General features: G+C 39.3%; 2 protein-coding genes across 6 annotated transcripts; one reads left to right on the top strand and one right to left on the bottom strand.

Annotated features, from left to right (window-relative positions):
- Positions 1-1,550: 1,550 nt before the first annotated feature.
- On the bottom strand, positions 1,551-11,313 carry Fmr1 (synaptic functional regulator FMR1). Of its 4 annotated transcripts, none has more exons than XM_017180360.3 (12): positions 11,173-11,313; positions 10,264-10,399; positions 9,987-10,206; positions 8,249-8,298; positions 5,669-5,992; positions 5,449-5,614; positions 5,320-5,387; positions 4,289-4,598; positions 4,108-4,239; positions 3,502-4,036; positions 2,779-2,853; positions 1,551-2,710 (listed from the first exon to the last, which is right to left on the bottom strand). In XM_017180360.3, the coding sequence occupies exons 3-12, from the start codon at positions 10,035-10,037 to the stop codon at positions 2,274-2,276; spliced, it is 2,148 nt and encodes a 715-aa protein (XP_017035849.1). In that variant the 5' UTR covers positions 10,038-10,206; positions 10,264-10,399; positions 11,173-11,313; the 3' UTR covers positions 1,551-2,273. The 4 variants fall into 4 exon arrangements, with proteins under 4 accessions (XP_017035849.1, XP_017035847.1, XP_017035848.1 ...); XM_017180358.3 differs by having other exon boundaries at positions 10,268-10,399; XM_017180359.3 differs by having other exon boundaries at positions 4,298-4,598; positions 10,268-10,399.
- A 146-nt stretch (positions 11,314-11,459) lies between these two features.
- Positions 11,460-21,587, top strand: LOC108084308 (Carbonic anhydrase 7). 2 transcript variants are annotated; one of them, XM_041774366.2, is made up of 4 exons: positions 11,460-11,578; positions 19,645-19,716; positions 20,469-20,627; positions 20,698-21,587. In XM_041774366.2, exons 1-4 carry the CDS (start codon positions 11,494-11,496, stop codon positions 21,351-21,353), a joined length of 972 nt encoding a protein of 323 aa, XP_041630300.1. In that variant the 5' UTR covers positions 11,460-11,493; the 3' UTR covers positions 21,354-21,587. The 2 variants fall into 2 exon arrangements, with proteins under 2 accessions (XP_041630300.1, XP_017035961.1); XM_017180472.3 differs by lacking the exon at positions 11,460-11,578 and adding an exon at positions 14,214-14,783.
- Positions 21,588-22,263: the final 676 nt, after the last annotated feature.

Below are 22,263 nucleotides of genomic sequence, written 5' to 3'. Positions count from 1 at the left end.
TATCTTATAGATCTTGATTTGAAATCCTTTTTTGAGAAATCGCATATGGAAATATTCCTGCTCAATTGAGAAACCTCCAAGAGGGGTGTACAAAGAGAAGAAAAGTTCGATATTATGTATTCCTCTAAGTATCAAGTCAAAAATATTGTAAACCTTGATGTATCCAAATTTTAAACGGCGTAAAATACCGCATTTAACTTGTAAATATCGATTTTATCGAAAAAAATTCATAATTCCGATAATATCGAAAAATAAATCACTTCTGTTATCGAAAGAAAAAATTAATTTACTTAGAATCTCAACAATAATACATAGCAGAATATCAAAAATTAAAATGTCAATTTTTATACCGCATATAACTTTTAAATAAAGTTAACGAAAAATAATTTAAATACTCCATTCGATATATTAATCAGAATATCGATATATCGCATACATATCGCAAATAAATCGACTTTCACATCTTAGTATCGATACATCCCTACCAAGCAGCAAATTGAAATAAATTCGAATCTCGTTCGGTTTTGATGGTTTGTGTTTGTTTTATATATATAAATTTTAAATTAATAAAATTTACTTGCTATATTTCTATTCTTTATAAGTTCATTTTTATATAAATAATAATTTTAAATCGCACATTCTTCTCATTAAATTTATATAATATTATGTTTCGTTTACGTTTTATGCAGTTTTTGTTTCGTTTGTTTATTTAATTTGAATTACACAACATTACTTTTATTTAGAATTATATCTTTATCTGTACTGTTATCGATCTCCTTCTGTATTATTATATGTATGTTAAAATGTGGTGTTTCTTACATATTATTGACACTGTATGTACTTCAAATTAGTGTGAGAATTGTTCTGTTTGCTTCTCCACCTTCGACTTGCTGTTATTTGTTCTTAGATGGTTTTTATGCTGGCTTTACATTGTATTTATATAATCCTTTTGTGGTTGCTGTGATCTCCGCTTGCTTGAACTAATTTCATTTAATAAACGTCTAGCACGGCTCGATGATTGTGTGTCTCAATGCTCGACGTGTGACACTTGCTTTAAATAATTTAAGAGTATTTAATAGAGGACTAAGTTAGTATACGCTCTGTAGGTTTTGGCCAAGTAAATTATATATTTATAAAACAAAATCAAATTCAATGCGTTTCATTTTTTCCTTCTCTTCCTGCCTCCTGCGTGTGTGTGTGTGTATGGGTTGATAGTCATGTGTCTTATGCGGGTGAGTGTGTGGGATGTGTTAATGATGGTAAATAAATACAACATAATACAAATAAGAGAGAGGATTTCCATGTTGTAACGAACAATATAAACAATTTTAAACGCTGCCAAAGTCTCTGGTTGCGCGTTTTTTAAATTTGTTTCAATTTACAATAATGGTAAACTAAACAATAATAATACAAATATAATGTTAAAATGTATGAAAAAACCTGCTAAATGCGATTAAGTTGTTGTTGTTGCATGCACGAATTATACACAAAAACTTGGCGGAACAGACTTAATTAAAATTAATTATTAATTTAACCAAAACAACAAAAAATGCAATCATATTGTTTTCTTTTATTATAATATGCATATAACTAGAAACATTTCAATTGTCGGCGGTGAAGGGCGCTTTAAAAGCGCCATTTCGCCGCCAGGTTCTTCTCTTTTTTTGTTTTTGTTTTCTCTTTTAGATTTTCCTTTTGAAAAACTACGCTAGTTGCCCGGATTAGAGTTAACGCTTTAGTTTACATATTCAGTATTTGTTTCCTTCGATTCGTTCGTTTGCTTGTTATTTTTTAATTTGAATTTGTTTTATACATAAATATATAATTCAGTTTTGATTGTTATTGAAGCTTTCGATTCGCTTCAATTGAAATTATATAAGCCTAGGCATGATTTTTCTCTTTTATTTCTTTGCTTTTTTTTTGTTTTGTGTATAATTCGAACGGCGTGTGTGTATGTGTGTGGGTGTGTGTGTGTGTTAGTATATGCTTTTACAAATGTTACATATTTCATGTATAATAATTTTTCACTTCTCTTCTCCTTAGTTACTCTTAAATAGTTTCTCAAACAATTTGTTAGTGGCTGCTGATGTTACTGACTGTTTGGATGCTGTTTCTCTTGTTCTTGTTGTTGGGTGTGGTTTTGTTGTTATGTAATGTGGCGGCGATATTCAACATGTCGTTAACATGAATATTTATTGACCTGTGCATCCGCTTCACGTACAACATTGGTTTCTCCGTTGTTCTCCTTCTCCCGTTCCATTCATGTTAGTTGCTTAGGACGTGCCATTGACCAGGCCCTCTTTCTTCACGTTCTCCGTCAGCTGCTGCTGGCCAGGCTGCTGGTCCGTGTGGTTATTGGTGCGATTCTTATTGTTGCGTCGCGGTTTCGGCTGCTGCTGTGGCGCCTGCTGCTGCTGCTGCTGGGCCTGTGCCTGCGGTGGTTGCTGCTGCTGCTGCTGTGCCGCCTGCTGTTGCTGGACGCCCGTTCCCGCGCCCGCTCCCGCCTGCTGCTTATCCCCGTTGCGCGATAGATCCTTCGACTTGCTCGCACCACCAGCGGCGTTCGCATTGCCGCTGTTCTGTTTGCTGCCATCTCCGGCATTTAGCGCCCCTTTGTTAGCAGGCGCCGGCGGCTGCTGCTGCTGTTGTTGTTGTGGTTGCTGCTGCGACTGGGGTTTGTTGTTGTTGTTGTTTGCCACCGCTCCATTTGCTATCAAATCGCAGGTAAGATGTAAAAAATCAGCTAAGCCTGAAGTGATTTTTCTGTTGTTTACTTACTGTTACTGGGCCCATTGTTGTTCTTCTGCCTTCTGCGCCTCCGCGAGCTGCCCTCGTACGATGAGTTGCTGTCCGCTAAAGAGATGGGAATATAATATGTATGTATATAGTAGGTGTACTAGCAGTATCCACTAAAAATTAGGCAAAAATACATCAAAGTTTTAAAGCCAAACCCCTCTCACAGCTAGAAATGATCAATTACAAATATTTCCTGGCCTAAATTTGCTTTAAAAAGTTGTAAATTTTTAATAAAATAATACTTTTAAATAAAATATCTTTGAAATATAATAAATACTGCAGATAATAAAGCAATCGATCATTGACAGAAATATAAACTAAAACCAATACTACTCTTTTTTTTTATCCTCTCAGAAAAGTCTTCTAAAAGTTAAAAATCTTCTTCCTTTCCCCTCCTCAAGTAACCAATTCCTGTAACGCTGGTGAAAAACGCACTCGATAAAGTAAACCAAAATACTAATGTGACTTTATTAAATTTATTTGAAATAGAAGAAACCTAAACATATTCGAGAATTAATGATACGTTTTTAGAGCTAACAAACTTGCTGTACATATAGATTCTTGGGTGCTTCTTGTCCCCATGAAGTCCAATTACGGGCGGAATCGGGGGGGAATTCAGAATATTCACTTTGTATCTTGTTTGTGCGCGCAAAATAAATTGGTTCAGCTAATTGGTTAATTGGCAGCATTATTCACGGGACTCACCTCGCTCCACACTGCTCACTTCGCGCGTCTCTCGCGCCTCCTCGGTGTGGTTGTGGTGCTGGTAATCCCTGCCGCCATTCTGCTGTTCGTTGCGTGGCGGCCGGCGGTTCACTCCGCCGCGCCTGTTGTTGCCGGGTCCGCCAGCACCGCCACCCACACCACCGCCGCCGCCGCCGCGGTAGTTTCCAGTGTTGTGGTCGCCGCCACCGCTGCCGCGATCATTGTAGCCACGCTGTTGCTGGTCGCGCTGATGATCGCCCCGGGAGTTGTAGTCATCCTCGTCGCGACGATTGTTGTGATAGCGCTGGTTGAGACCGTTACCGCCACCAGGACCGCCGCCACCGCGTCCACGCCCACGGCCACGCTGCCCACCGCCGCCGCCGCGCATGGAGCGCACGGACTCAATGTCGCTGCTGTAGCCGCGTTCAGAGCGCCGCGTCACGGGGAAGGTCTGTGTGGACCCCATCGAGGATTCCTGGATGGCGCGCAGCTGCTGGTCGATCTCCAGTTTCTCCTGGCGCAGCTGTTCCACTTCCTACAGAAATACAGATAAGAATTCGTTGGAAATCGGGCGTTTTGATGGGACTAATCTGAAGAATAACTAACCTTGAGGTGCGACAGATGATACTCCAACAGCACTTTGGCATTCGCAATGCTCTCCACGGTGCCAATGAACACAAAGGGTACATGCGCCAGCTCGCGTGGTATATTCTGATCCTGCTCGTCGTCGCCAGCGATCTGCCCGGAAAAGATTAGGACTGGCCCGCGTATAGAGCACAATACTCACAGCACTCACCTTGATTCGAAACACTCCGCTCTTGTCCACAATCTCTTGGATGATCCGTCCATTCTTGCCAATCACCTTGCCCACCAGCTCCCTGGGTACCTGGAAGAACTCCTCTGCGTATTCGAGCATGGCACGGGCACGCTGCACAGACTCCTCGGTCTCGCCGCTGATCTTAAATGTGCAGGACTTCTCCTCCAGCTCGATGTTGGTGACGCCGACCAGCGTGCGTGCTGCCTGTATATTCGAGCCATGCGACCCAATGGCCAGGCCCATGAGATCCTCGCGCACACGGAACTCCTCAACGTAGTTTCTGTAATAAAAATTAAATGTTAATAATAAAAAATATATATAAAACAAGGAGGGAAGCTAACTACGGCAAGCCGAAGTTTGTATACCCTTCGGATCCGAATTTGAAGTCTATACATAACTAAGCCAAAAATGCATTTATTTTTATTAGGAATGCGGTTTTAAGTTAGTTTTAAATATATACATATAAAAATATATAATTTTTCATGATGTAGCGTCTTAAAAAATGTTTAATAAAATTTGAAAAAATGTTTTCTTCTTTTAAACGTGGCTAGAAAGATTCTCATTTTTATGCTGATCAAGAATGTATATGATTTATAGGGTATCAAAAACTCATTCACTAAATAAAAGAATAATACTCCACAAGAAAAACATAAATATTTAAAATTTTTAAATCTATATTATGTAAAAAAAATGTAAATTACTTAAAAAAAAAAAAAAATTGTTAAAATTTTAAGAAATCATAATGTTTGTGGATTTTGGAAAACTACAATATATTTTAATATACAAATTTCTTTAAAAATATTAAAAAAAATAATAATTAAAAAATTTGTTTCCTATTCCGAACATCCTTAGAAAGATTCCAATTTTAATGTCGATCAAGAATATCACTAAATAAATTTCACTAAAATAAAATAAAATACTCAAGAAGACGAGAAATAACTTCTGACTAAAATTATAAAATCCCCTAAGGGTTTTTTGTTTAAGCTCCACTTTAAACTTACCCACGGCTCATCAGTTTAGTCGTTTCCAGCTGACGAGCAGCTTCTTCAGTCCTTTTCAACAGCATAACCTGAGAACAAATCAGATTTTATTCAGCTAATAACCGCAAAAGGACTTTGGTAGCAGCTAACCTTCTGTGAGAGATTACGAAAATGCATATCCTTGAGCATGCTGGCACGCTTCTGAGTGTGCTCCCACTTGGAGATGACGATCAGGGCGTCCAGGTCGCGACTGTAATTGCAGACGCCGGCATCGATTCTGCGCTGAAACTCCTTGTGTATGCCATCCTTCTGGGCTCTAAATTATATACGTAAGAATTGCAATTTAATAAAGTTTCTGTCATGGACTTACTCTTCGCGCAACTCCTCGGGAACGGGCAGCGTGAACTGATAGAAGGACTTGGCTGTAATTGGCGGATTAGAGTTCTTGGCGCGCAGTCGGCCCAGTTCGCAGATTTCGGTGTAGGGCGTCTCGAAACCAATGTAGGCCACCGCACAAATGTCCGCTTTGAGCATTTTGATGATGGCCACCCACCAGCCGCACGTTTCGCGCTCATTTGTGCGCGTAAACACCTCCACCTCCATGCCCTCCTCGAAGATCGGTGCGGTCACCTCAACGGCTTCCTCGGGTGGCAGGCGGACGTTACCAAATGGATATTTCATCACCTCGGGCACGCTGCAACAACAATGCGTGAGCGGAGAAAGAAGATTCAATTAATTAATTAAGGTGCATTTGTTAAGATAGTTCGCGGACAGGTGTTTCCCAGCGCCGGCAGAGACTGTGGCAGAGCCAGCGACTGCGACTGCAACTGCTCTGCTGGCCGAGGGCCAAGAGACGCAGCAACAAATAACAAAAACAACAACCATTGTGGGGGTGCCACCAGCAAGAGAGATTCTGATTCCCAGTGGCAATCCCATTCCCATTCCCATCCCGAGTCCCGACCACGAGACACAAATCGGAAATGCCACACAGCCAGCAGCAACAGTCGTGCCGGCAGGATAGTGGCGCAAACTAAATTTAGATCCAGCTGCTCTCAGCTCAAGTGGATCTCGTGTGAGAGATGGAAGACAAAACAACAAAAATTAAATTAAAAAAGGCGGCCAACTTTCGTTCCAAAAATGTCACAAGAACTGCAAGCATAAAATAAAAATAAGAAAACTAAAAAAGAATAGGTATAAAAACGGGAACAATTAGTTTTGAATGATCGACTTTTTAATGCTCTTTAAATTAAGTTTAAATAAAAATGTTATTTCGTTTTTCTATAAAGGAATTCTTTAGCTACAAAGATCACAACTAATAATAGAAAATCATGCCTAAAATATGGACAACTACAGTCCAACTTGAAGTAGACCATAAGTCATAAGAAATCTGGTGGCAATAAAAATAAATCAAAGTTGTAGAAAGCAAATTCGGTGAGATATATGCATGTCAGTGTAAGAAATTCCAAGATATATATTTAAAAGATTTAATAAACAGAGAGGAAGTTCCTAAAGTCTCTACTTGTGGAGTACATTTAAATATTTAGGTTTCAAAATGATAGAAAATATCGTTTCTTTATCGATATTTTACGGGATGATCGATATATAAATCGACATTGTAATATAGCGATATACCTGTGTTTGATCGATATTCTAATCGATATGTTCGAAATATATCATCGATAAATAATTAACTATTTAATAAACAATTTCAAATATTTCTTGATAATATCAATATGAAGGTTATAAAGGTATAATACGATATTTTTTTAATATTCAAATTTTTAATACATTTAAATTACGATAGCTTCGATACATTATTGATCTTATTATATTGAGTGTTTCTGTGTTTCTCACAAAAAATGTTAAAAATTTAGAATCAGTCAGCTTGAGATACTCATTTTCAAAACCCTTACCCAAATGCATACCTTTTATCTATCCTAAAACACTGCAATAAAAATTAATTCCAAGCTAAAGTCCAAACAAGAAATTTTAATGATCATTAGGGCATCCATAAAATATCCATAAATAGATTTGATTGCGTTTCCCTGGCGTTACAAGCTGCCTGATCGCAGCGTCATAACCGAGTTTGAAATAAATAAATAAATATAAATGGTTTCTTTCCGCGATTAAAAATAGTCGCGCCTTTGACGATGGCCGCCGCCGCTGCTGCTTAGTGGCATTTGTCGTTCGCACTTGACAGCTTTGGCAGAGATGGAAGCCATCCCCTCCTCCCTCCTCCTTCTACAAGCTGCAGTGCAAAATGATGGCTTCTGTGGAAGTTGTGTGTTTTGTTTGTTTGTTTGTCAGTGGAGCGGACAAGAGTCTTGGATCGTGATGGTCAGTCAGTCCGACAGTCAGCAGTTTTTTTTTTGTTTGTGCCGCCAAGAAGGAACTGTAACACTAGCTGACAGCAGAAACTTTTATGTTAATTATTTTGTTTATGGATTTGAATGATGCTTAATAAATGAATTGAGTTAAAACTGTATAAAGTGAAACATTAACTGAAATTTTCACTTAAAACCCAAAAAATAGATGCAATATTTATCCATTAAAAGTATATTTTTCTTTCCCTCCTTAAATATTATAACCAAAGGACTGCGTTTTCAAGTGTAATTATTGCTTCTACAAACTGCAACGTTTAACAAGTTGCGCCAAATTAAACACTTAAGATAGAGGAAGGGAGGCAAGACCGGAGGAAACGGCGGATGGGTGGACGATAGACGGCATAAATGATGCGTGCCCAGCATCTCTAATTTCTAATTTCGATGCCAAGAAGACGACGCTTTTCTCGGTGGTTGCGGCTGCCGCTCCTCCGATTGTACTAATGGTTGCAAATTAGTTAGAAAATACGTTTTACAAGTTTTTGGTTGTTGTTGCTGGTTTGTTGTCCTGTTCGCAGATTTGTTTGTTGAAACCGAAAAAAAAAATAAATAGAAAAACTAAAACTTACCCGTCCACATCCACAAAGATGCCATCATCGCCGACAGCTGTCACCTGGCCCTGTTGTTGTTGTAGTAGTTTTTCATTTTTCAGTTGCAGATGTTGTTGTAGTTGTTGTAGTTGTTGTAGGACGAGTCCATTGGCAGGGCGAGCCAGAGGTATACAGAGGAAGGGAGAGATAGAGCAGAAAAAATGTGTGTCATTAAAGTGGCTTTGCTGTCTTTGATATTCCTCATCTATCTGTCTCGGTATTATTTTCTATATGCATTTATTTTAAATTATACTTTTACGATCGCCCCTAAGCGACTGACATAAAAACGTTCCTATATCTCTGATAAGAGCGAGTGTGGAACCGTATCCGCAATGCAAACAGCAGAGAACGAGTGTGCTGCTGAATCATCATTCTGATGAGGGAAGTCTCTCTCTCTCTCTGGCGAGCGAGTGTTTACACTGGATTTGTTTACGAGCGCTGTAATCAAAGGCCGAGGTATGCTGAATATTCAGCACTAACTTATCAGTTTTCCAGAGTTTTCCACGAAACAAGGACCACGTAGATCAATCAATAAGGTATAGAATGATTAATGCAGTGTGGAGTATTAAAAATTGAGTATATAAAAAGCTATTAAATCAATAAATTAATGCTTTCTGATAAGATTTAAAAAAATATACAATACGATTTTTATGATCCAAATTCTTAAATAAAAAAAAAACAATATCAAAATACAATTGGTTATAAGAATGCATATATATCTCTCAACGACGTAAAAGAAATGGAATTATAGAGTTACAAATCTAATTTATATTTAAGATGACTAATTTTTAAAAGACATGGAGAAAACTCCTTATAAATTAATATGATAAAATCGAAAAAGTAGTGTTAGTTTATCGTAAACTCGTTATCCTTTAGTCAAAAGGTGTTTATTTTAACTCTTGCGCTTCTGATTAAATCATAAAGACAAAAACTGCAACTAGATATAATTTAAAACCCCTTTAAAAAGGCTTTACGTTACCATAATCTTTAATTATTTTTGTATTTTTTGTTTATTGAAGGAAACAAAACATAAACGTACACATAAGACCTAGAGTAAAGTCAAATGCTAACCTAATTTAAACCCCATACAAGCCTAGTTCTTTAATAGCAAATAGTGCAGCAATTTAACTAAACATTTATATTTTGCAACAAAATAAGGAATAAAACATCCAGCAGATATAAATCAGATAGCAAAGGAAAGCTAGGACATAACTACAAGTTAACCTCATTTCCCTTGTAACTAAATGGCTTATTTTCCCTTTAATCCAAAATTATAGTGTCACATAATTTTTATCGCGAATTTGGATGATTTAATCGTCTTATCTCTTTGTCGAATTAGATAGTTGTTTAAAAAGGGAAATCACCAAAACAACAAATCCGAATGACCGACGACGTCAGGCTCTGTCGCAGCCGGCAGCGACGCCGACACCCCCACAACGCGGGCAGAGACGTCGCGTCGCGTCGCGCTGCGTTGCTTCGCGCCGTGCCGCGCAGTGTGCGTGCCTGCGTTGGTGGTAGTGCATTGGTATCGGTGTTGGTGTTAGTGTTAGTGATGGTGGTGGTGAATGATGTCGAGACTCCACTCAAAATGTTGCGGTTATTTATAGAAATAAAGCTAAAATCCACGAAATTAGAAACTGAGGCAGCTGCCGCCCCAACTCCCCTTCGCTTCCGTCTATGGCTTCTAATTCTTCTATTTTATGTTATTCCAGCTTACCTTGTAGTAGGCGCCATTCTCGAGCCGAACTTCCACGAGAAGATCTTCCATGTTGTTCGACGTTGTTGTTGTTGTTATTGTTGTTGCTACTGTTGTCCCTGCTCTATCCGCTTTGTTTTGGTGGTTCTTCGCCGTCCGTCCCTCCGAACCCTTCAGCTCCCAACTTTTCCCCGTCGAATGCAGTTTGCCTTCTTTGCTGTTGTATTCCCTCGCTCGGTTCCTGGAAGACAACAGTTATACAGGCTGGCTGGCTATCGGAGATATCCTTGTGATTTACCCACAATTCAGTGCAGTGGCAGAATCCTGAGGTTCCTGCTGTAAATTCCTTGCTGCTACGTTGTAATCAGTCTTTTGCTTGCCGCTGCTTCTTCCTCTTTTGCTGCTGCTGGTGTTGCTTTTCTGCTAGATGTTGCCTGCGAATCGAAATGCAAAGTGATAAACAAAACACACACGCACACTCGCACGGGGTAGAAGTATTTTCCCAATACTACTTTTCCCCCCCGAATATATTTTGACATACGGGGGAGCAGCGGGCCCAATGGCAATCAAAAAATTTTGAAGTTATTTTGGGGGCAAGAAATTCCTGGCTAAACAAAATGCAGCAACTGCGGCGCTGACGGGGGCAGCGGCCGCGACAGCGGCAGAGCAGCGCTTTAGCCGGCAGCGCTGCGGCCTAGTGCTTCCTCTTCTTCTTTGTCTTTCTTTTGTGTGTGTCCTCCACACACCACCTTAAAAAAAGCGTGTGCGCGCTCTCTCGCTCTCTCTCACACACGCACACACAGCAGCCGCCGCCGCCGCCGAAATGTTTCGCTCGTTCGTTCACACCGATGAGCACGCTTTTCCAATAAGAATTTCACGCACGCACACCAGTTCACGGCACATGCCGAATTTACATATCGAATTTACACATCATTTCCACACTTTCCACCTCTATTCTTCGAAAATCCATTTAAACGGGCACCCACCGATTCTTTTTCTCATTATTTCTCATTTTTCATCTTTCAGCTGCTCCCTTTTGCTGCTGCGCCGCCACGGCCGCTGCCGCAGAGAAGCAGCGCCGCTGCCGCCAACGTCGCCGCCGCCGACGATGTGCAAAATTTTTTCGTTTTTTTCGGTTCTTGCAAAATTTTCAATTCGGTTCGCGCGGCTGTAATACGCAAATGGCTGCAAAGATTTATTAACTTACGGCTTGCCGGCACTTTTGTCCCTCGTCTGCGGTCGGCGGATGCCTTTAAGTGTGGCTATAACCTTTGAAAATAAAAAATATATCGCGTGCTGCTTTAATTTTTTTTCGGCTGCGCTGCGTTCTCTTCGTTTTCAGTGTGGCCAAGCGTAGGCCATCAAAACATACCATCAAGCTTCCAGAAATATACCAACAAATGGGTTTTCAAGAAAATCCGCAAAAGGAAAGTGGAAAGTAGAGGCGGAAAACTCAATTTTCTTAAGAAATTCTTCGTTAGGATAGGAGTAGAAAATAATTTTCATAGAAAAAACTGCAAATATAAAGATGAGACGGGAAAATAAAGACTGTTTCCTATACTTTGTAAGACAGTCTGGCAGCGCCAATAAGCCGCGAACCCGGGGAAAATCGAGTAAGTATTTAAAAACCTCTTCAACAGCTGAAGTATCAAAGAAATGGATTCTAATATTGAATAACATTGACGAAATACCTATTGCTTGTAATGGTTTTCGGCTATGCAGCCGTTCAAATTGCTCTTTCACCCTTTTGCAGCTCGGCGACGTTTTGCCAGTGATGCCACTTGAATGCAATTGTTGCGCGTAAAACGGTAGCTTCGGCAGACTTTGACCGAGAAATGGAATAAATTTATAGAAATGAAACACAAATTTTATAACAAATCAAATAACGCAACGACTGCCAGACAAATTTTAACGAAATAAAAATGAGACAGTTGGGAAAACAGCCTGGTAGCACTGCCAACTGTCATAGGTCGGGCGTTGCCAGAGTATGACAATTGCTGAGCTCCAAAATCTGTTACTTTTTGAATTTCTAAAAATTTGATAAGGGCAATTATATTAATGAATTTGAATGGCTTGTCCTGATTGAATGCTCATATTGCTGCCGCCGCCTGACAATTTAATTGAATTGCTTGCTTCCAATCACATGTTTGCTTCTTCAATTGATTCGATTGGATTTTAATTTGCAGAATTGCAGTCACACCGCGGCCCGACACCGATGCCCGTTAACCCCGTCGCCTAATGTAATTGTGTCTCTGTGTAATTGCAGCGCCTTTATTGGGGTCACCAGTGCGCGCAATATGTCACATGTGCGGTGTTTTATTTGCCATTTCTTCCAGCTTGATTGCCATCGGGAAAATCGCGTGACGTTTGCCGAGCGCCTTTTGTCAACACGCTAGTCGAATTTGCTTTTCTTTATTTTGCCATTCATGAAATGCATTCATTCGCCCACACATTCTCACGGCGGCCACATTGATTTCGGCTAGCTGATAAAGCGATAAAAGGTGCAGGCGCATTCTATTTTTAACCTCATTATTTTAATTTGATGTCATTAGTTTTTAAGGATATTTGGTACACTGAGGAGGAAACAAGCCTTTTTCTAACCATAACTATTTATTTCTTTATTTCTTAAAAAAATTTTTTTCTTATAGATTTTATATAATTTTGTACAAAAGTTTAAATATGTTTTATTACATAACCAATTTAAAATGATAGAGGGCCTTTTAAGGTATTTTTTTAACACGCTATTTTGTTATTTGCTCAGCGAAAATATGGCAACAAATTGCAACAATGTCATGGCTAAATGGTAGCCATTAAGTCCTTTGTATTTGGCGGAAAACCACATGTTTCTGTAACCGCAACAACGCGTGAACTAGTGTTTTCCCAGGCATTTTCCATCAGATAAATGGACAACGACTCTATAAAAAAGTCGTAAACTGCCTGCTTGGCTACAGGGTATTAGCTAGAGATAGATTTGCCATTCGATAGTCACAAATCACCGCTCGTGTTGATGGTAATTGCCGTCAAGCGGCAATTTGTTGCGGAAATGCACTTTGATTTTCCCCGCGCACCGAAACTAACTTTCCCTGTATCCTTCTCCTTCTTTACACCCCTCTGCCTCGTTACCTGGGTGAAAACGAGAGCAGCTGCTGTTTGACATTGACTTTTGTTGCGCCTTTTGCCACATTAACTGCAATTTAATGACGTCGCAATGGAAAACAAAGGCCGAAGCATTTGCGACGACAGCCTCCCTGCTCTCACTCGCTCCCTCGAATTTGTCCCGCTCAATTAGCATTTATTTGTCTCTCGGCGAATTGCATTTCGCTTTTTGTGGGTGCAACAATTGGTCACTTTCGGGGCTGTAAAAAGTAAGTAAATTAATTTCGATCTAATTTTAACCGAGCGGCAGGCAGACAGGCGGCAGCGGACCGTGTGGCTCGGATCAAGTGAAATTTATTTGCCAAAATGTGACAATCTCGATCTTGATAAATACGTCACTTCCTGCGTGGCCCTCTCTCCTTGGTCCTCTCCTTCTCATGCACAATAAAAAAAAAACCATAGGGGTTGTATGGATTTTAAATTTAATTAAATTTAGTTAAATTGAATGGGATTTATTTAAAATTATTTATAACAGAAAAATATATACAGTAAATATTTATTTTATATTTTATTTATATTTTTAAAGAATATTCTAAGATAAATAATAAATAGAGTTTATGAAATTAAGAAGAGCCTTGTTTTTCTTTAAATATATTCAAGTTATGTTAGGGTTTAAAATTAAAAATAAAAAAATATCTACGTACGTGACATTTTTAAAAGATTTTTTTAGTTAGTGTTAAAAATTTGTTTTATTTTGCAAACAACATATTTTATACTTTTTTATTTATCATTTGTGAAATTTGGAAAAACTTCGTTGTTAATCATTTAATTTAAATTAAATATTATAGTTTCATTGAGAAAATCTGGTTTTCAGTGGTTAATATTAAAATTTACATTAATTAATTAAAGTCAAAAGAATCCTTTTTTCAAAATACAACTCTTTCTCTCAGTGTAGATTTGCATGTATGGGCGTGAGAGTCGTGTGCCGGCTGGCGTGCTCTCTCGCTCCCGCTCAGCTGCCAATTACCGTTCGTTTAGCATTTCGCTGCTCACTGCCTGCTTATCAATTAATCAGCTTCTAAGCCTCGACGCCGGCAGCGGCTCAGCAAGTGCAGTTTTCACCTTCGGCGAGTGCTCTTTCTTTTTTTTTTTTTTGCGGTTAAATCTGCGCTGCATTTTGGATGCAAATCTCTGGCGGGCGAGAGCGGAAAACGGAAAAGCGAATACCCAAAAAGATAGATAGACGACAGCACATAAACCTGAGTGTAGTGTTGCCATAATTCGGTTCAATTGTGCCAGTGTGTGTGCGAGTGTGTGTGCGGTGCTCTGCGGGTGTGTGTGTCGGTGTGCCAGTACATCGGCCGATGCTCGCACCGCTTTTCAGTAATCATTCTGTGCCCTGACCGCTGCGTTCTCCGCCGCGGGTTCTCCGTTCCGTTCTTGGTTCCCCGAGGTTCCCCGAGGTTCCGTTATAAAAGACGCGTGCCGCGCTGCGAACCGATGGAGTTCAGTCCGAGACCGCAACGGTTCCGCGTCCTGCCAAGCAGCAGCAGCTTCTGAAAGCAAAAAATAATCGAGAAAATCAAATCTTAGGCAATAATAACTTCTAAAAAAAGTTTACAGTGCAACCGAGTGTTATAACTGCTAATAGTTTTTCTAAATATTAAAAAAACAAAGAAACAGACATCGTAAAAATGCATTTTATTACCTTCTCCTTAATAGGTAAATGTTTTTCAATTTTCATATCCAATTTCATATCCACCTGTGACTGTGACTCACTTACCTTGAACCCAAAAACCAATCAAAGAATCCAACTATTAGGTGTGAGTCACTAACTCCACAATATAAAATAACAAAATAAAGAAACTGACTCAAAATCGGAGGCACCATTAATTGGATTCTTGTACTTATCGCCACTTATCGGACTTATCGGGCTCATCCGCATAGCCGTATTTATTTCGAAAGTCACGTTTAGGGCTCGGATCCCACGCCAAATAGTTACACATTCATCCACATTCTAATTGTCGCCTCTGCTTACGTTTTTTGTAATTATTCAAGAGGGAATCTCGCTTTAATTGATAAGATGCCACAGACAATGTACTAATGATAATCCATACACTCTCTGGGATCGGAAATAACTTACAATGGGAGGATGGGTTCGGTTTCCCAGATCTCAGGGGTTGCGATGATTGCCATCGGAAGTGTGCGGATGTTTGGGCCTGAGTAATGTCCAGATAAATTTGGATCAGGGTTCCTATTTGCATATGCGGCACGAGTGTTTTTTCTACTTGTCAATTGGCTTCATCCTGTCGGAGAAAGAAAGCATTTTGAGGCTGAAAATCTGGTTCAAGTTCTGTAGAAACTGGGTATTTTATGTATTCTTGATAAAAGATCTTAGAAAAGCTCAATATTCTTTTTTTAAACAGATTTAGTATCAAAAATACATTTAAAGTACTTTAAAACCATGAAATTACAGTGTATTATGCAAGTAATAAATATTCCTTCAACAAGTAGCTAAGTAAACCCTATTCAAAATTTGTCTAAAATATTTATTTTAGTGGTATTTATTCTGCTAAAGCACCTTAGTAACATAAAACCTCAATGACAGTAGATTTATTACATAGTAAAGCCTTAAATCCTAGCTTATTTGGTAAGCTAAACACACAGATACTTTAGGAGCTATACAATATTTTAACGATACATCTTTACCTTTTAATTCAGCCCGATAGGTCATAAAACCCATAGTGTGCTCTTCATGTAACCATCATAAAATCAGGGGATTTTTGCAGGAAATAAAGGTATCTTCCATTTCTAATTAAGAAACCCCAGCGCATACGGTGATGGGTCTATCTAAAATCTAAGTCTGTGCCGTCACATCGGGTACTCCGAAGTGATTCCAGTAGAACTTTGGACATGGATCACGCGCCCCCGGACAGATATCTGCGGCAAAAGACAACCTATTGCCTTGTCGTTGTCTTGTTGACTTTGTGGGGGCATTTGGAAAATACCCACTTAATTCGTCCGAGATACAGATACAGATACAGTCAGTCGATCGACCGACCGACTCATCATCAGGCAGAGTGCGGGCAGGCAGAGTGATAAGGTCAGCAGAAGCTAAGTATCTGGTCACGCCGGGGAGTAGAATTTTTGGGCTGAAACCGGGAAAAGTGCTGACCTAATCAAGATCATAATCATAAGTAATTTATGGGGCTCAGATGGTGCTTGACAAATCACCGATTAGATCCCAAAACAGATTAGGGAACTTCCAAATAAGAGACGATGGCTGGAGGCATATTAAACGATTAACTGGCTATTAAGTACGCTACGTTTATGGCTCCTGTGCGAGATTCGATTAGGCTTCATCGGTTTAATGGCAAGGCGCCATTTGCCAGGCTTATCGCTTTTTGCCTATTTTTCAGGTAGTTAACACACAGATTAGCTGCGATTTCTGCCCCCCAGATATGATTGACGTGGGATTTTGCAGAAACCAACGGATTTAGTAGAGTTTTAAACACCTTAATTCTTTAAAGAGTTACTTTTTAAACTTTTCTTTAAGTGGGGTGAGTGGGGAGATATAATAATTATTTGTGTTTCATGATAAGACATACGTCTATATATGTATTGTTATTTTTTTTAGTTAAACGCCTGGCTTGTACAATTCAGTTATCAAAATTAGATTAACTGTCGTTAATATACCATTTTATATTGTCAGCTGTCAGCTATTTTTGTTTAAATATATTGCCAACACTTAGCACAATGGAAGTTACTAGGTTATTTTTTTTAGAAATGTGTCTAGTTTAAAGTATATTATATAGAATATTGATGGAGAGCAAGTATAGTATATATACAAGTTTTTACAGTAGCCAGTAGTATAAATTTACAATATTGTAATGGATTTTACAACAGTTTTTTTGGTTGTAAACATTTATAACGCTTTGGCTTCTGCTTGAAACGGGGTTCCATTTGATTACACTCTTACAGATAGCATATATACAAGCCATGGGTGGACAGTACACACCTCTTTTTGCAGTCTTTATTCACCAGCACTGAATCCAGTGGAGCGTTGAGCTCCCCGTCTGGGTTGTATTTGCAGTTTAGCTCCACTTGTTGACCAGCGAAAGTGAAACTGCATATCGCACTTCCTATTTATATATTGCAGCGTGTGGCCTTTTGTTTACCAAGAGACCTTCTGCTATCTGTCAAGCCTCTTACTATCTCCTCCTTCTCTTGAGTTTGCTTTCAATGCTTTTATCAACATCCACTCAAAGTCCATAAAGTCGTTTAGCTAGTGATGGAAAGTTTTTAACCCACTGCTCTCCTTAATCGATTTGCAATGCAATCCCAGGCCCTAAAGCAATCCTACCAAGGGGATTTTATGGTGGCCATAATAGACAAACGTCAGAAATGTTGAGGCAATTAAGGAAAAACCAAAGTCTGTGCAGCTTTCCGTCTAATTATGCCAGCTAAGTGAATTATGTTTCACAGTCACCAGGCAGCAGATTAGATAAATTCCTTGAAAGAAGAACTAATCATAGATTAGCAAGGGGTTTTATTAATTCATTTTACAAATATTCAAATATTACATTTTTGCAAAACATTCTTTGGTTCCTGTTCCAAAAATAATCGAATGTTTCTTGCAACTCAACTTTATATTTATGATTCATAATCGTTAAGTAATTAATATTTCCTTTGTATATTTTACCACCATTTACACTTTCAATTGATAATGCCAATGAACTCTCATTGTCCCCATTCCCATGACCTGGGGTGTGTTTATGGGACACCGCAGCTTATCAGAGGCTCTAACAAGCCCCCCAAAAAATAAAAATCTTGAGACAATTAAATGGTGCGCACTCCCGAAATCGTTTATCGGTGGGAGATATCTTTGATTATTGCGCTCAGTAAAATGTAAATAAAGTTTGCAGACTGGAAAATCACTGAGTGTTTTAAAAGTCTGAAAGAACGATAGGGGGATCTCAATACCAGCAGTGATTTGGCGAAAAACCAAACGACATCGTTGTCGTCGTCGTCGTCGCCGGGTCTTTATCGCCACTGCTGAGGCAGCGAAATAATTCTGATTCTATTCTGCTGACATGGCCAAAATGATTTAAAGCGAAATAAGTCTGGCCAATGCCAGAAATTCACTTTAACAAGTGGAACATCGCTAACATACAATGCAGAAAATTCCATTTAAAATGCAAAAATAATCACTTTGACGGCAGTCAAGTGCATTTTGCATCTGCTTATTTTGCGTGATTTTTCACATGATTATCTCTCTAAAGCCAATTACCAGTTTTGTAAACTTTTACACCCCAGAGGGGTTCCCTTTAAATTACAGAATTCATTCCGTCATTATCAGCTATCAAAGCTTTGGGCCATCAAATTTAATTGTCCCGGACTTTGCATGTGTAAACTTAATTGTACTTTAAATTGTTGCTCGACATTTGTTGCATGTTTCCGCTATTGCAAAATATATACATATATTCTAAGGGAGAAGGAGATCGTATTTCGATGGTCTCTGACGGAAACTTCATAATCTAATCAGTTTTAAGTAAATCGCAGAAGCACTCACGATCTTGCGATCGTTTCTTAATTAAAAAGCAGCCCAAGTGTGCCAAGATTTCCTGAAAATTTTGAAAAAGAACTTAGTACTAAGTGTACTAAAGAATAAATTGAAACATCAAGTTCAATCAACTAATGCCATAACTCAGAGGCTGTTCGCTCCAAATCTGTTACGTCACAGGGAGGCAGCAAAAGATTATAAATAGGAGCACACGTTCCCCCGGCAAAAAAACCCATATATTAGATATTGCTTATATAGTATTTCTACTTATATTTAGTACACCAGCTGTTGTCGTCATTTGTCTCTTGCAAAAATGCCAAAACGAAAGCATAAATAAATTCCAAAGATTAGGGGGGCAAGCATAAATAATGACACTTGTTTGCGGATTTTTTTATTAACCCATTAATGTTGCAAAATGGCTTAATAAACACCCGATCTAGTGGCTAGTGGCGAGTTATGCCGATGGTTCAGTGTTTTTTAAATACCAAAATGGATCGTAAAAATCTGCTGAGCAAAAAGCAGCAGGCATAAAATTTAAATTTAGTTGATATTTTGATGTGCAGATGTCAAAAGGCTTTTAGCCAAGTTGTCTGAGGTAGAGGGTGTGCAGGGGGGAGAGAAAGTTCATTTAAATAAAATCAGACCAATTTCTTTGCGGGTTAATGAAACATTTATACGCACTGATATGTACAGTACATATATCTGAGTGGAAATCATAAATTTCAGGGTTATTTTTAGCCAAGTCAAGTGCAAGGTGCTGGCGACTGTTGTTGACGCTGCCAAAAAATTTGTGTAGATTGACCCTCTGTCAGGTCCCCCCTTCCGCTACACAATTTTATGGCCCCGCCATCAACTGCAGTTTTTAGTGTGTAATGTGTGTGTGTGTGTGTGTCTGTCCCTGAGTTTGCAATTCTGTGTCAAGTTGAAGTTTACACACGTTTTATATTTATATTTAAATCACCAACCCATTAAACTGTCCCACGCGGCGTATACTTGATACTTATCTGCCACCATTTTCAGCCTGCTGCTCCCTGGCGCTCGGCTGGGCCAACGAGTGGGGCTACCCGGACTTGGACAACAACCAGGATGAACGTAAGTAGAGCCAATTCGAGTTTATTTGCTAAAATTAGTTAATCAACGCCTCTATTGTCACCGGGAGTGGGTCATGTCGGACTCGGATATAACCATCCATCCGTCCGTCCGTTGGTGAGCACGCTCCGGACTTGGGTCGGACACAGGGCAGCTTAGCTAAATTGGTTCAAATTGTTGTGTATGCAAATTGAACTTGAATAATGATAAATTTGGACAGTTGAAATTCCGCGAAAAGAGCGAACTTCGGCATAGAGTTGTTAATTGAGCACCAAAATTGCCATCAATTAAGTATAAAGTTTGATTTATGATCGTTTAATTTCAAATAAACATTTTGCTTGTGCAGAAACTAGGAATTATTAACAATTAATTAAAGGGGAGGAATAGAAATTTGACATTTTTTCTATGTAATTTTAATGGAAATTTCGAATAAATTAAATTATATGTCTTATGATGTTAATAATAAATGTAAAGAAAAGATAAAATAGAGAATATACAAAATTATATTTATAAATTTAAAAAAAACGTTTGATTTATGACCGTTTAATTTCAAATAAAAAATATCTGTCAAAATAACATTTTTTCAGAATATCAATCTTAAAACAATTGTGATTGATGGGCATTAAATTAGAATTAAAAACAGACCAACAAACGGAAATTAATTGAACCATAAAGTGTGAAAATAAACCTAAAAATTCATACATTGCTGGCTTATTTTTGACTTTGTTTAATAGTTGATATTTTTTATTCTTCAGCTTTTCCCAAATGGGGCGGTCTTTGCGATAGTGGCAAGAAGCAAAGCCCCATTAATCTGCATGTCAAGGGGTCTCTGAAGGGTGAATTTGATCCCCTGAAGTTCGCGAACTACGATGAACACCAGAAAAATCTGAAAATGGTCAACAACGGGCACTCAAGTGAGTTTCCTAAATATGCCACAAAAATCCAACTTTATCCCTAAAATAATTGATTTATTCTCTTGTCCAGTTCAACTGTCTGGCTTCGATCACGAGCTGACCCTGAGTGGCGGCGCCCTGCTGCATGACTATGTGGTGGAACAGATCCACATGCACTGGTGGTCGGAGCACACCATCAACGACATCCGCTATCCGCTGGAGGTGCACATTGTCCATAGGAACACCATCTACCCGAATATGACGATGGCTGCCAACTTCAAGGATGGTATCGTGGTGATTGGAGTGCTCTACCACGTGTCCAACACAAGAAACGAGGCCATTGGCAGCATCATCAAGAGTTTGGGAGCGGTGAAGGCGTACGACAGCATGAACAAGCCCACTCTGGTGGCGGATTCCCTGGCTGTGGATGATCTGGTGCCCAGTGTGGAGAGCTACTTCACCTACGCCGGCTCCTTGACCACACCCACCTGCGCCGAGGCTGTCACCTGGATTGTGCTGACTGAGACATTCCCGGTGACCCTGGATCAGGTGAATGAATTCAAGGAGATCGAGTACGAGGAGGGCAAGCAGCTGCACAACAATTACCGGGAGCTGCAGAGCGAGAATAACCGGGCGGTGGTGCTGGTCGAAATGCCCGAAGACCGATCAGGAGCTGCTGGACTCACGGCGTCCGTCTCCTTGATCCTGACGCTCGTTCTGGTGGGTGGCCAGAAGTTCCTGCTGTAGATTCAGCTAGGAAGTCGATAAGAGAGAGCAGCCAATGACATAAACTCGTACCAAAGAATTGTTAAATACAACGAATTTGTTAACAAAAGATAAAAGGAATCAAACAGGAGCCTTACAGGAGACAATTTATACTCATTAATTGTAATTCAGAACAGAACAAGAATCCAGCTAGTCAGTTTGTGTGAAGTTCATTAAGTGCAAAGTTCACAGAATAATAAATGAATCATTTTACAAGCCCTCGCTCGTATCTTTAGTAATATAACTCCACGGGGCGTATGCGTAACATGAAAGTGACCGCTTTGCGTCGAAAGTTCACCTCAACTACAGGTGGGTATTGGTATCGTATGCCAAAAATAGCCGATGAACCATTGTTCTTCTGCATATTTGATCACAAGACCCCAAATAGCACTCTTTATTGCCCTTGTTGGTCAGTGTGATTCCTCGAATAAAAGAATTTATAGCCGAATAGTATTTAGAAATCACTGATAACTGCCAGCGTCAACTGGCCAATTGCTCTGCTGATAGCGCTAATTGATATTGGGTGGACCCTAAATAAATCAACCGGACCCTGCAATTTGATTTCGCTTATTACCGCCGGCCACACACTTAATCATCATTGTTCATTGTGAAATGACACTCAATCCCAACGGCGATTGCAGCGCGTGTCCGCTGGTTTATTGATGGGACAGCAAAGTCAACTAATTAGTAGAATTATCTTATCTAAGGAAAAGACAAATAGTTGTTAAATACACAAAGGGCAAGGTTAAGGAAAGAAAATTCTTTAAGAATAATAAATATTGCTCTTTTTTTTTCCTGTTACCTACGGTTACTTTAGCAACTTATGCTTCAAAGTAATCCTAATTTATTGTTTTGAATACATTACAAATTATATATGTAGATCGCTTAGGTA

This window comes from Drosophila kikkawai, chromosome 3R, assembly GCF_030179895.1.
Source record: "Drosophila kikkawai strain 14028-0561.14 chromosome 3R, DkikHiC1v2, whole genome shotgun sequence".
In the NCBI taxonomy this organism is placed as follows: domain Eukaryota; kingdom Metazoa; phylum Arthropoda; class Insecta; order Diptera; family Drosophilidae; genus Drosophila; species Drosophila kikkawai.
The sequence above is the reverse complement of the archived record's forward strand: the minus strand, read 5'-3'. Positions and strand labels throughout refer to the sequence as shown.